Source organism: Seriola dumerili, unplaced genomic scaffold, assembly GCF_002260705.1.
Source record: "Seriola dumerili isolate Sdu_G_001 unplaced genomic scaffold, Sdu_1.0 BDQW01000267.1, whole genome shotgun sequence".
Taxonomy (NCBI): Eukaryota; Metazoa; Chordata; class Actinopteri; order Carangiformes; family Carangidae; genus Seriola; species Seriola dumerili.
In genome coordinates this window covers 2446696-2461632 of record NW_019174522.1, presented here as the reverse complement: position 1 = coordinate 2461632, position 14937 = coordinate 2446696, and the positions used below count along the sequence as shown (strand labels likewise).

General features: G+C 45.3%; 1 protein-coding gene across 1 annotated transcript in view; it reads left to right on the top strand.

Moving 5' to 3' along the window:
* The window catches only part of LOC111230453 (syntaxin-3-like), a 33967-nt gene extending 19160 nt beyond the window's left edge, over positions 1 to 14807 (top strand). Inside the window, exons 9-10 of the mRNA XM_022757199.1 lie at positions 9934 to 10044; positions 12151 to 14807. Coding sequence (XP_022612920.1) covers positions 9934 to 10044; positions 12151 to 12228 — 189 coding nt within the window. The 3' untranslated portion in view covers positions 12229 to 14807. The remainder of the gene's footprint in view (positions 1 to 9933; positions 10045 to 12150) is intronic.
* The last annotated feature ends 130 nt before the right edge of the window (positions 14808 to 14937 follow it).

The window sequence follows — 14937 nt, the reverse complement described above, 5'->3', positions numbered from 1 at the left end:
GCTGAAAGCAGAATGCTTCATATTTTGATTTGCACCATTTATTCTCCAATCTCCTGCAGGACTTTTTCAGGGCTGGTGCTTCTTCAGTAAACCATAGTGTAGACCTCTTTAACCGTCTGGTTTTAGTGGTGAGAGAAGCAACTGAGTCCAAGAGGCTAGACAGAGCTGTGTTTATAAACAATTTACAATTTATTTTATTTAATACATTTGAGCTAGTATTGTGAAGACAGGCTAATGTTGCTTCAAACTCGATAAAAAGTGATCAGAGATTGCAGAAGTGAGGGGAGAGACAGTCAGACTAGAGACCTCAATTCCACGGGATAGGATCAATTCTAGAGTATTGCCATTGCAGTAAGGTGGTTCAGCCACAAACTGGGTGAAACCAAAAGTGTCAATAATTGCTGGAAAGACTTTACTTAGAGGATCTCAGGCCTTATTTAAGTGAATATTAAAGTCACCAATAATTGTAATGTTGTCAGTGTCAGTGACAAGACCTGAGATAAATTCACCAAATTCTTCTAAAAACTGTGAATAAGGGCCTGATGGTCTGTATAGTACCACAAGGTGAATTGGTGGTGGTCTGTCATCCTGGAGAGGGCTGATCTTAGCTGATGTAGAAGGTTTCAATATAAGAGCCTCGAAAGGTCACTTCCCGTTTAGTCATTCGCCTGAAATCTGATTTATAGATTAAAGCCACACCCCCACCTTGCTTAGTGGCTCAAGCAGCATTATTATAATCAGGAGGGGAAGCCTCAATAAGAGGAAGGATAACATTTGGTTTAAATCATGTTTCACAGAGACCAATCATATCCAGCTTATGCTCAAGAATCAAGTCCTTTATTAGTAATGTTTTACTGGACAGTTTTCTAATGTTCAGGAAATCAAATTTCAGGGTCCTGTTAAGGCTGGAGTTGTCAGCAACAGGCTGGTCCGTAAGGCTTCTGGTAAACAAAGCCTTAATAGGAGTAAGACATTTTTTTATCTTATTTTGGAAGGAAAAATCTAGAGGGCCTGTGAATGTGACAGTGTGAGGACACAGTAGTGATTCTGTTTTGGAGAAATGTGTCAGATGCTTTGTGAGACACTTCATTGCCACAGGTTATAGGAATGGTGACCAATGTGTGGAGATTTGCATGTTCAAGAGACTGATGAGTAGTACGGCGGGAGAGGGAGATTATCTCAATATTATAAATGTGGCTATCAGGCAGATAGTCTAGATTATGGGGATTTCCCTCCCTAGACTTAGATGCTAGACTAGTGGACTCCAAAACCGCGCTTCCTATAACTCCAGCAGGCTCTCTAATCACCTGCGACCTGCCGAGCACTACGTCCCTAGTGTCAAACCTGCTGTAAACACCTTTTTCTATATTACTAAACAAAACAGCAGCACCTTTTCTAGTAGGATGAAGTTCCATCTGCTTTCAGCAGGTCAGGGCAGCCCCAGAAAGAAGGCCAGTTATCTACAAAACTATATCCCTGCTCTCTACAGTGACAGACGAGCCAGCGGTTCAGAGATATAAGCCTACTGTAAACCTCGTCTTTAGTACCCTGCATGGGTAAGGGACCAGAGACAGTTAATCGATGCAGACTCATCTTTCTGGCAAACTCAAACGTCCTAACAAGGCTAACTTTTGTGACCTCTGACTGCTTCATCCTTACGTTGTTGGCGCCAACATGAATAACTACATGGTTGTAGCTGGAGCTAGTGGTCGGACACGTCTCTCTAGTAGAGACACCCTGTCTGTGAAAGTGGAACAGCCAACACAAGCCATAGTTACAACAGCGAGGTAGCATTAGCTGAAAGGCTAGTGGAATAGCCTAAGCTAGGCTAGCAAGCTAAGCAAACAAGCAACTACTTAAAAAGAGAGAATTCTGTTTAAAATCCTGTTTAAGATCCCAGGTGGGCTGAATCTAACACCCAATGAAGTTAGAAGATAATGACAGTTAACCAATCAATTGTAGAATCAGAGAGATTTAGAAGATATAGAGTAAGGAGAGTCAGGAAAGACAGCAGAGAGCTGTTATCAATCTCACAGAAAATTTTTGGTTCACAGGAAGCAGTGTCACAGGATGTCCATAAGCTCTTCTCAAGACTGAGCTTAAGGAAAGGCCCAGGACCTGATGGCATCTCCCCAGTCACACTGAGACACTGTGCCACCCAGCTATCACCAGTGTTCTCAGCCATCTTCAGTCAGTCCATCTCTGAATGCAGGGTTCCACCCTGCTTCAAATCATCCTCAATTCCAAAGAGGGACACGATCACATGCCTGAATGACGACAGACCTGCTGCTCTGACATCTGTAGTCATGAAGTGCTTTGAAAGATTCATCCTGTCCTTCCTCCAATCAATCACTGACCCCCTGTTGGACCTGTATCAGTTCGCCTACAGAACTAACCGTTCTGTGGACAATGCTTTCAACCTCAGCCTTCACCACATATTACTGCACTTGGACACACCCAGTTCCTATGCCAGAGCCCTTTTCATAGACTTCAGTTCAGACTTCAATACTACCATCCCCAACTACACCAAGCTGCGCCCTATCTATGAGTGGATTACAGACTTTCTAACCAACAGGAAGCAGCAGGTGTGGCTTGGCCCCCACATGTCTGCCCCCTTCACCACCAACACTGGAGCTCCACAAGGCCATGTCCTCTCCCCATATCTCTTCTCCCTGTACACCAAAGACTGCACCTCCAGCCACCCCTCCATCAAGCCGGTCAAGTTTGCTGATGACACCATGGTCCAAGGCCTCATCTAGGACAGTGATAAGTCAGCCTACAGGGACACAGTGTCTCAACTCACAGCATGGTGAACAGACAACAACCTGGAGCTCAAAGTCAACAAGACAGTGGAGACACCCTCCATACACCATCCACTTCTCATCAACATCTCAGCTGCAAAGGTGGTGGAATCTGTGATGTACCTGGGCACCACCATCACCTGCGACCTGAAGTGGGTGACACACTCATCAAAGGTCATCAAGCGAGCCCACCAGAGGATGTACTTCCACAGGCTGCTCCGTAAGATGAATGTCTCCCCAAAGGTTCACTCCCAGTTTTACAGAGCCGCCATAGAGAGTGTTCTCACCACCTCAATCACTGTGTGGCACCCTGCAGCCACTGCCCACACCAAGCACAGACTGAACCACATTGTGCACACAGCTACCAGGCTCACAGGCCAGGAGCAGCTGCCTATGCGTGTACTGCATGACACCAGGGCCAGGAAACAGGCCAACAGGATGCAGACAGAACTCACCCAGCCTACTGCCTCATTAAAAGACTCCCATCTGGCTGTAGGTTCTGCTTCATCAGGACCAGGATCACAAAACACCAGAATAGATTCTTTGCAGGTGTCAGGCCTGGACTAGAATGAGGACTCAGACGCAGAGTGACAATAAGGCAGCCTTTATTTAAATACTCCTACCTCGAGAGGGAGTGACAAATAAAACCAGCTATGAAAAATTATGCTATCAGGGAAAGAATCTAATAAACAAAAACCCACTCCAAATGGAGGGACAAAACTGCTGAAACAAAAAGGAATAAACCAACAGAAAATCACTCCACAAGGAGGCTACAAAAACTGCTACAAACTTGACAAACCAAAAGCTCTATACTATGAGAATACAAACAAAAATCACTCACATGGAGGTTACAAAAACTACTATAAACTTGACAAACAGAAAACTCTATTCTATGAGAATACAAACAAAAATCACTCACATGGAGGTTACAAAAACTACTATAAACTTGACAAACAAAAAACTCTATTCTATGAAATTACAAACAAAAAATCACTCACATGGAGGTGAAGACTAAGTATAATAAGGCAAAGACAAGGCAAGGCATGGACTGTGATAGTAGGCTGGGGTGCACGACAGGAACGAGACACTCTGGCACAAGACAAAGGGAGACGCAGACTATAAGACACATGAGGGCAAATGGGAAACAGGTGGACACAATCAGGAATCAGGGAAGACACTCAGACAGGTGACACATGAAACGAGAGGAGAGTTAACCTTTCAAAATAAAACAGGAAATGAAAAGACATGGAGACAGGACAAACCCCAACTTGACCTCACCGCGTGACAGTACCCCCCCCTCTAGGGCCGACACCTGACGGCCCAGGCTGTTCAGGGTGGGCCCTATGAAAGTCCTCTATGAGGGTCAGGTCTACACTGTAGCGGGAAGGGATCCATTGTCTTTCCTCAGGTCCATAGCCTTCCCAGTCCACCAGGTATTGTCTACCCCGGCCCCGGCTGCGTACCGCCAACAACTGCTTGACCTTGTAAACTGGACCGCCGTCTACCACTTCAGGTGGCGGCGGAGGTGTGGCAGCTGGAACCATCCGACTCTCCTTCGCAGGTTTGATCTGGCTCATGTGGAAGGTAGGGTGAACACGAAGGGATCGAGGCAGGCGAAGGCGGACTGCTGCAGGACCGATGATCTTGGTGATGGGGAACGGACCAACGAACCGTGGCGCCAGCTTCTTGGAGGGAACCCTGAGGTGGAGATCCTTAGCCAACAGCCACACCCTCTGACCTGGCTGGTAGGCTGGGGCGGGTCGTCTCTTGCGGTCCGCAGTCTTCTTGACTCAGTCCCCTTGGCGAATTAACACCTGCCGGGCGGCTGCCCAGATACGGCGACAGTTTCGGGCGCAGACCGAACATGCCTCTACGTACTCCCGGACCTCCGGCTCCATGGATGGCCACCAGAACCTCCGAGAGATGGCGAACATTGTCCTCCGAACTCCCGGATGGCAGGAAAGCAGCGAGGTGTGAGCCCAGTGGATCACCTGTGGGCGCAATTCAACCGGGACAAACAAGCGATTCTCTGGGCACCCACAAGGTGGCGGAGCCTCACCAGAGGCCTGCTTGACCTCATTTTCTATCTGCCAAGTCACCGCTCCAACCACACAGGTTAGTGGGAGGATAGTTTCTGGTTTCTTGGCAACAGGCTCGGGGTCAAAGAGTTGAGACAGGGTGTCTGGTTTGACGTTGCGAGACCCCGGCCTGTAAGAGAGGGAAAAAGTAAAACGGTTAAAAAAAAGAGCCCACCTGGCCTGGCGAGAATTAAGTCTCTTGGCCTTTCTGATATATTCAAGGTTTTTGTGATCAGTCCAGACTATAAATGGATGGTTAGCCCCCTCAAGCCAATGTCTCCACTCCTCCAGAGCGACCTTGACCGCCAGCAGTTCCCGGCTGCCGACATCATAGTTCCGCTCAGCTTTGGACAGCCGTCGTGACAAGAAGGCACAGGGATGCATCTTACCATCCTGCTCCGACCGTTGAGAGAGAACTGCCCCGATCCCTTCGTTGGAGGCGTCTACTTCGACCACAAACTGTCGCTGGGTGTCTGGCATGGTGAGGATGGGAGCCGAGGTAAAGCGACGCTTGAGGGTCTGGAAGGCTGTCTCCGCCTCTGGAGACCAGTGGAACCACACCTGAGAGGAAGTAAGAGCATGGAGAGGGGCAGCTTTTGCGCTAAAGCCCTTGATAAACCACCTGTAAAAGTTAGCGAGACCGAGAAACTGCTGAACCTTCTTGCGGCTATCAGGTGTGGGCCACTCGACTACAGCGCTAATTTTAGCCGGGTCCATCTGCACTCTTCCAGGGGCTACAATGAAGCCCAGGAAGGAGACGGTGTCGGCATGGAACTCACTCTTTTCCGCTTTGACGTAGAGATTATTTTCCAACTATCTTTTAAGTACTCTGGTTACATGGTCTTGGTGTGAGTCAAGGTCAGGGGAGTAAATGAGAATATCATCAATGTAAACATAAACAAAATGGTCGAGAAAATCCCTGAGTACCTCATTAATCATAGCTTGGAACACAGCAGGCGCATTGGTTAACCCGAACAGCATGACCAGGTACTCGTAATGACCATTTGGTGTGTTAAAACCTGTTTTCCACTCGTCACCCTCTCTTATTCAGACCAAATGGTAAGCATTGCGAAGGTCTAGCTTTGTGAACACTTTGGCCTGCTGGAGCTGGTCAAACACAGAAGACATGAGAGGAAGTGGGTAACGGTTTTTAATTGTAATGTCATTAAGAGGACTGTAGTCTATTCAAGGTCTAAGGGAACCATCCTTCTTGCCCACAAAGAAGAAGCCGGTCCCTGCTGGAGATGATGAAGGGCGGATCAACCCTGCCTTCAGTGAGGTCGATGTACTCCTGCATGGCCACCCTCTCTGGCCCAGAGACCGAGTACAGACGGCCCTTGGGTATGGTGGAGCCTGGAATCAGTTCAATTGCACAGTCATATGGCCGATGTGGAGGGAGTGACATGGCCTTGTTTTTACTAAATACCTCCCGAAGGCGGTGGTAGCAGGAAGGCACGGAGCTCAGGTCCGGGTACTCGGAGTCTGTGGCAGGATTAGCAGAGGCAAGGTTAGCCACAGTAACATCTTCCCTGAGTCGAGATGTCAAAGCAGTCTCCAATACAGTCCTCCCCCCACCCCATAATTTCCCCAGTTCTCCAGTTTACATGAGGGTTGTGGTGAAACAGCCATGGCAGTCCCAGAAGCAGTGTATGAGAAGGAGACTTGAATAAATAAAAACATATGTGTTCTCTATGTTGGTTTATGTGCAATTTGAGGGGTTCAGAGATGTGTGTGATGGTGAACAGTTCTTTACCGTTGAGAGCTTTGGCCTTGATTGGCTTAACTAAGAGTTCGGATTTGAGTCCCAGTTCCTCAGCTAAACCCCAGTCCATCAAACTCTCATCAGCCCCTGAGTCAATAAGCGCATCAAGATCTGTGGCGGTGTGGTGCATTACCTTGACTGTGGTGAGGGTACGTAAAACAGAGCTTGAAGCAGTGAACTGACTCACCACTGTGGATCTCTTGGCTGAGCAGACGGCGACAAGATGACCTAATTCACCGCAATAAAAGCACCGGCCCTCCTGCTGTCGTCTCCGTCGCTCCTCAGGAGTCAGCCGAGCCCTTCCCAGCTGCATGGGCTCCTCCTCTCCCTCCGCGGGGAAATGACGACGCTGCTCCAGCGGTGGACGGCGGGGAGCTGGCCAGTCCGGTGCTTGGGTGCGCGTGGGTCTCTCTGAAGATCGGCCGCCACGTTGCTGTCTGAGTTGGCGGACCCTATTGTCCGTCCGGATGGCAAGCGCGATGAGGGAGTCTAAATCTGGGGGTAGATCCAAAGGCACGAGAAGATCTTGAATGGAGGCTGCCAGCCCCTTCAGGAACACATCATACAGGGCGGTAGAGTTCCACCCGCTCTCCGCAGCCAAGGTGCGGAAGTGGATGGCGTAGTCACAAACAGAGTCGCTGCCTTGCTTTAGTCTGCTCAGTTCCTGCGCCCTTTCCCGGTCAGTCGTAACTGGGTCAAAAGTCTTTTGCAAAGCTGCTTGAAAGTCTGTGAAGGAGGTGCAAAGTGGAGAGTCCCGAGCCCACTCTGCTGAGGCCCAAGCCTTGGCTCGTCCGGTCAGATGGGACATCATGAAGGCTATCCTGGACCGGTCAGTGGGGAAAGCCTGGGGAGATAGCTCATAATGCTATGAACAGTCAATGATAAAAGTCTTACATAGTCCCGGTTCCCCAGAGAATTTCTCTGGTTGGGCTAACCTACTGCCAGCCCCGATGCTGGGCACAGCCGGGGCGGAAGCAGCAACAGCTGCCGGAGACTCGGAGGCTGTGGTGGTCTGAGCAGGACGATCCTGCAGGCCCTGAATTTGAGCCGTAAGGAGACTCAACTGGTGAGCCAAAGCCGTCTGAAACTCCTCCTGACGGGAGAGACGGGCCTCTTGGGCACGCAGGTACTCTGCCAGCTGTTGATCCTCTGCTGAGTCCATACTGGCCAGAATGTACTGTCAGGCCTGGGCTAGAATGAGGACTCAGATGCAGAGTGACAATAAGGCAGCCTTTATTTAAATACTCCTACCTCGAGAGGGAGTGACAAATAAAACCAGCTATGAAAAATTATGCTATCAGGGAAAGAATCTAATAAACAAAAACCCACTCCAAATGGAGGGACAAAACTGCTGAAACAAAAAGGAATAAACCAACAGATCATCACTCCACAAGGAGGCTACAAAAACTGCTACAAACTTGACAAACCAAAAGCTCTATACTATGAGAATACAAACAAAAATCACTCACATGGAGGTTACAAAAACTACTATAAACTTGACAAACAGAAAACTCTATTCTATGAAATTACAAACAAAAAATCACTCACATGGTGGTGAAGACTAAGTATAATAAGGCAAAGACAAGGCAAGGCATGGACTGTGATAGTAGGCTGGGGTGCACGACAGGAACGAGACACTCTGGCACAGGACAAAGGGAGATGCAGACTATAAGACACATGAGGGCAAATGGGAAACAGGTGGACACAATCAGGAATCAGGGAAGACACTCAGACAGGTGACACATGAGGAAGGGAAAGTGACCTGAAACGAGAGGAGAGTTAACCTTTCAAAATAAAACAGGAAATGACAAGACATGGAGACAGGAAAAACCCCAACTTGACCTCACCGCGTGACAGCAGGTGCCATCACTCTCCTCAACAACCCATCCTAGTCACCCAATTGCACCCCCACACCCCCATCTGTGCAATATAACTGAACTCAAAACAGCAACACTTAACCGTGCAATAATATACAGTGTATTTGTATTGTATTTCTTAACTTAAAATTTTATGTTGTTTTAATTGACTGTTTTATGCTTGTTCCTGCCCTCTTGCCCTTATATCACCAAGTCAAATTCCTGTGTACTGTGTACATTTGGCGAATAAAGCGATTCTGATTCTGATTCTGATTGTGATAACTACTGTCTGTGATGTAGCATATACAGATTTATTTCTCAGCACCTGTCACAGATCTTTAGATTCACTCAATCAAACTAAAATAGAAAACTATACTCCTTTATTAAAAATATGTCTGATCCGGCCCTGACAGTCTTCTGCAGACACGTCCACATGTCCAGCATCACTGTGTCCAAGAGTTGGAGTTTATACAGTTTTACTTCTTTTTATATGTATATGCAGCAAAAAAAACTACAGTGATTTAGTTTGAACCATAAATGTACCGGTGTTGACACAACTACGTGACCATGTGTAAAATATAAAGTATATAAAATATAAACACACAGAGGTTTTGATGGTGGCTGTTGACCTGACTGTGTGAAGAGCTTTGAAGTGAGCTCAGTGTCAGCAGCTGTAAAAACCACTGTCTGGTCAGTAAAACAGTTCAGGAGCTCAGATTAGTAACTCATCAAATGACAATGATGCAGGTTATTCAGTTTAAGCGAATTAATCTGATTTCTCCAAACTTTGTAAAATAGCTCCTTTATTGATAATCTGGTTTGGAGTTATCGTCTCCACTGTGACCCTGTGCTTTGGCTGTTATGATATCATATTGTTATGAAAACATTGTGATAAAGGAGCAGCTGTTCCCAGAGTGGTTCAGGAGAACTGAGCTAATGTCAGCTTGTCCAGGCTGAACATTATATTATACAGCTGCTAAACTTCCTGTGCCAATATCACAGACATACACATGTCCTGTCTGTCTGTCTACCTGTCTGACTGACTGTCTACCTGTCTGACTGATGGTCTGTCTGTCTGACTGTCTGTTTGTCTGTCTGTCCAACTGTCTGACTGTGTGTCGGTGCGTCGGTTTGTCTGTCTGTCTGTCAGTGTGTCGGGCTGTCTGTCTGACTGTTTGTCGGTGTGTCAGTGTGTCTATCTGTCGGTGTGTCGGTCTGTCTGTCTGTCTAACTCTCTGTCTGCCTGTCTGTCTGTCTGTCTGTCTGTCTGTCTGTCTGTCTGTCTGTCTGTCTGTCTGTCGGTCTATCAAACTCTCTGTCTGTCTTTCCAACTGTCTGTCTGTCTGTCTGTCAGTCGATCTGTCTGTCTGTCTGTCTGTTGGTCCTTGTATGTTCTTGTCTATCACATTACTCCATCTTGTCCTGCCCACCTCCAGGGTGGCATGATTGACAGGATCGAGAGTAACATGGACCAGTCAGTAGGATTTGTAGAGAGGGCGGTGGCTGACACCAAGAAAGCAGCCAAATACCAGCAGGAGGCACGCAGGGTAAGTTGATTCAACAGCAACATGGATGTAATGACCTGCTGAAACATTGTTAAAGGTCCATACAGTCTGAAGATAAAGTCCATGTGTTGTTTATTATAAAGCAGGTCTAGGTTCAATGTTAACACTGTGAAAGTTTCAAAGCGCTCAGTGCACAGAGAAATGCACGCATCTTGTATTCAGAAACTGAGCCTTAAAACCAGCCGTCAGGACTTCTGGAACTTTGTGATGTCACAACAAAGCAGTCATCAAGCCCCACCCACCTGGACCCACCATCCAACCTTGCAGGATTTAGTTTCTCTGACTGTTTACCTGAAATCTGCTATATTTTTCACTCAGAAAACAGTCAGCCAATCAGAAGATAGGCTCAGAGCCTGACAGTACAATCAGTGTTTTGTTGCATTAGTGCATTTTGAGATGTGACATTAACTTTTGTACTGTGTTGGTAAAGTGTTTTGAAAAAGTCATGTAATAATAATAATAATTATAGCCGCAAGCGGCAATTCGCAGGTTCTAACCGTTTTGCGCTCAATTGCAGTGAAATTGTAGTTAATTAATGCTTTGGTAGACCTACTCACTATAAGAAACTAAGGATCTCTATCAAGTTTTATGATGATTGAACAAATGTCGCCCTTTACAAAGACATCTTGCTCATTTGTAAAAGAAATGTACCTCTCAGTCACCCAAGGCTGCATACCAAATCTGGTATTGATAAAGTAAAAATTCGGAACATTCTATTCATGTTACTGTTTTTAATGTTATGCTAATTAGCTCCATATCCATAATGGTAGTCGCTATTATCACAGAGGCTTTTTATAGAGACTATTGAGCTGCGAGGTACATTTGAAGACAATAGGACTCTCAGTGTGGCGAGTGCAACCTTTCAAATATTGTACAATTTCAACACTTAATTATACCGCCACCATATGGCTGAATGGGATATTTTTCATCAATCAATATGGCACTTCAGATTTTCGTTAATACTCACCTTCAGAACATGTGTACCAATTTTGGTAAAAATCTGTTCACCAGATTTTTAGGTACGTATTTTTGGCATTTATGGCGCCCTCTAGAGGTCAGGATCAGGTAAGCCTGTTCCCTGTTGTGGAACAAAGATATGGACCATGTTTCATAATGATTGGACTAATGGTTAATGAGTTATGGCCAATATTAAGTAAGCCCCACCTTTTGCAAAGATATTTTAATTGATGGCGGCTATATTTTATCACTGATCTTGCTCATTTATAATAGAAATTTGTATATTCATCTCCCAATGTTGTGTACTACAATTTGGGTTAGGGTTTATAATCTCAAAATTCATAAAGTTCTTTTCATTTTACTGTTTTTCAAATTATCCAAATTTGCAAAAAATGTATCCAGGTGCACTTTAATGGTCCAGGGGCTTTTTTGTAGAGCACATTGAGCTGGACTTCAAATTTCAAGTCAATCAGACAGTGTGAGGGGCGTGGCCTTTTGAAAATTACTTTTTTGAGCCATAGTTACAGAGCCACCATGTGGCCATTTGCATTCATACTTCTTCCAATGCATTCCTAATGCATTATTATTCCCAGTATTTTGGGAATAACTTTGGGAAAAATTGGAATTTTAACACCAAAAGTCATAGCACCTCTTTCGGGATCAAGACGCACGTTTTGATGTATATATTACTGGGGTTTTCTCAAAGCTGCAGGACGAGTTATGCGCCAAAATTTGGCGGAAGAATAATAATAAGTCTGAGGAATATTAATAGATGCTCCGCCCCGAGGCACTCCTCTCAGCTATTCTAGCTGTAGAGGAGTGCCTCGGAGCTGAGCACCCGTGGCACTAATAAACCTGAGCCGCAGCAGAAGACAATCCCTTCGGGGTTAGAACCCTAATAACAGCTGTATTACTCTGAAGTTGGTGGTTTAGACACTTCTGTGGTTCACTCTTACAGGGTGGAGAAATACAGGACCGGGTCTTGAACCATTTACATCTGGTCTTGCCCCCCTCCTAAATTCAAATTCGGTTGTGCTGCTCTGTCTAGGATTTGTTTGGACTGATGTTAAGAGCAAAGTTGTGGGGGGGGTTGTCATCTAACACCATCTTCCTGTCTGTGTCTGCATCCAGAAACAAATGATGATCTTCTGCTGCTGTGTGATTTTGGCCCTGGTCCTTGGGTCATTTGTCTACAGCTTCATCAAATAGAGATGCTGCAGGAGGCCGCCCACCAGCTGAGTCCACAGTAGAGGATGAGTCAGAGCCTGGGCTCAGTTCACTGTCAGTACAACTCATTTACAGTAGAAATAGAGGTTCCACATGTTTGCATTCAGACTCAGTTATTGCTGTACCTTTATCAGGGTGCTCCACATTAATATTCAGTCTCAGTGCTGTCTGTGGCTAATTAGTTATGTCAAAATGGAACTGAGCTTTCAAGCAGTGGTTCCCAACCTGTGGGTCAGGGCTGCAAAGGTATTGCAAGTGGGGCGACAAATTGTTTGAAAGTAATTATCTTTCAAAAATATGTTGAAAAACTTAAAGCCAATGATAGGAACTCTTATGTTGTTGTCTGCCAGACCATATCGTATACTTGTTTGTATCTGGGTCTGATGCAATCCTGAAAGTTATCATTAAAATAAAAAGTGCTCTGAGAACATATTATTTGGCTACTGTATTGTTATGGGGTCAGATAAGGGCCACCAACATTGTTGAGATTTTTAAGTGGGCCAAGAGTTGGAAAAGGTTGGAAACACTGCTTTAGAGAATTTCCACAAACCATGCTGCTGAATGGTCTTAGAAGAGATTTATTCGCCTCATACAGTCAGCATTCATGGAAAGCTGCAGAACTCATATGATGGGTCATATGATGTTAGCAGGAAATAAAAGTATTAGAGACACTTTTAAATGTGGTGCAAATACACTGTGTCAGAATGACTGCAGGGGAACCGACAGACTAGTCCCAACAAAAACCTTGAACATTATAGGCTTCAGAAATGTGAGATGTACAGTAGAGCTGTTGTAGTGGATTGGTTAGGTCAGTTAGCTGCTGAAGTGAAAAATCAGTGTGTCTCCTTTAGAAACTGGTCAGAGAAAATGCTCCACAACCAACAGGCGTCATTTGAATGAGAAACACGTCTTTCGTCTGTGGCTCTGACCTCATTATGATTACTGCTGCAGTGTTTATGAACCTGAGAGGTGTTAGGTGCAGGATCTGTCGTTAACGCTGGTGCACATGTGTAGGACTTTTCAGGAGTGTTGATTTTAGCCAAATAGTTTAGTTGATGAGCTAAATCTGCAGAGGGAAAAAAGAGAGAAACTGAACCAGATGGTGGCAGTAGATGAAAGGTGACAGGGTCTATTGGCAGTTTGTTGTTTGCCAGCAGGATGTCTTGTTTGTTTTTATTTACCCCTTTTACATATGAAAAACTGTCCTCATGTGTAGGCTCTGTTTGTATCCCAGTCTCCATTTCACTTCCAACACTGTTGAAGCTGAAAGAATTCCGCAGGTGAACTTGTATCTCACATGATTCAAGTGGTGAAGGATCTGTTCTCACATTAGGAAGGTTGTTAAATCCAAGAAACAAGTGAAATGTGTTGTCAGTGAGTCCAGAGTGAATAGCAATGGCTGTTGGCATGTGAGTGAACTGAAAGCTCAACCCTTTAGCGGGAGTATGTCACAATGTCTGTCATCATGATGCATCTTTATGAAGTCAGTATCGTAAGTATTGAGACAGCTGTCATTATGTTTTTGTACTTGTGTCTATTTGTGTTGTGATGTCCTACTGTGCCAATACTTATGCTATCGACTGCATCTAACGATACAATTCATATCATGTTGTGGATAAGCACATGCTGTGACTGCTGTGTCAAATCATGTTTCAATTTAATGAAAGGAGGAAGCCACTTTCCTTCAAGAATCACAGATTGGGATGTTGAACTGATTAACAAATTATTGATAGCAGATCCTGTATGACCTGAGAATAGAAGTAAATTCTGTAGGTGTCATGTAAGAAAAATGGAAATAAACACATCCCTGCTTTATTTGATTACACTGACTACACTGCCTTGGAGGTGTTTTACTGCTTCAGGTCTTAATTACTTGTGTATTTATTACAACAATCGCTTTCATTTTTAATATTTTTTTTAAAGGACTACAGCTGTATTTCCAAAGAGGCCCCTCTTGTTTCATGCCATGGCTTGACTTTGGTTGGTCTTTGACATTTGCATCCTTCCTCTCACATGCAGGCAGCTACACTGACACCTCAGCTCACTCTTGCAGTGACAGACCACTCTTGTAATCCAGATTCACATTTTATCTTCTGCAGTTTTAGCCTCAGTGTCCACAGGTTTGAAATGAGCATCAGTCTACCACTCAGTGTTGGCAGCATTTAAATGGATAAAATGTGTGTCCCAAAAATAAGATAACGTAATATCTTTCCACCTACAACCTGGGTTGCTGGATCAGCAGTGGGTGTCCACATGACAGTAGCAGGAGGACTGCACTGCCAGCTCTCCCTCTTAGAATGATTCAAACACTCGGCCTGAAATGTGCATTGACGAGGACATGTTGTAAATTGGGTGGGACAACTGGTCAACCATGGTTCAATCAGAGAGGCCACTTGTTAGTTTGTGTGACACTTGGTGGAAATTACATGTAGAGTGACTGTGTGTGTCCTTCTCTTCCTGCTTACATTCAAGGCCAGTCACTTTGTAGCAGTTTATAAGGGAATGTATTCCGTTGTAAAATAACGTCTTTTGTAGCTCTGTCCCACTGACGGAAAATAAAAAATCAGTCTGTCATATGTTTTTGCTTATGAGTGTTCATTTATATTCTGTTTCGTTCCGTAAAGCGCGTCAGTTTGGCGTGTGCCTCTGGCTCGCCGTACTCGAGCCGTGCGTGTTTGAAAGACAAGTCGC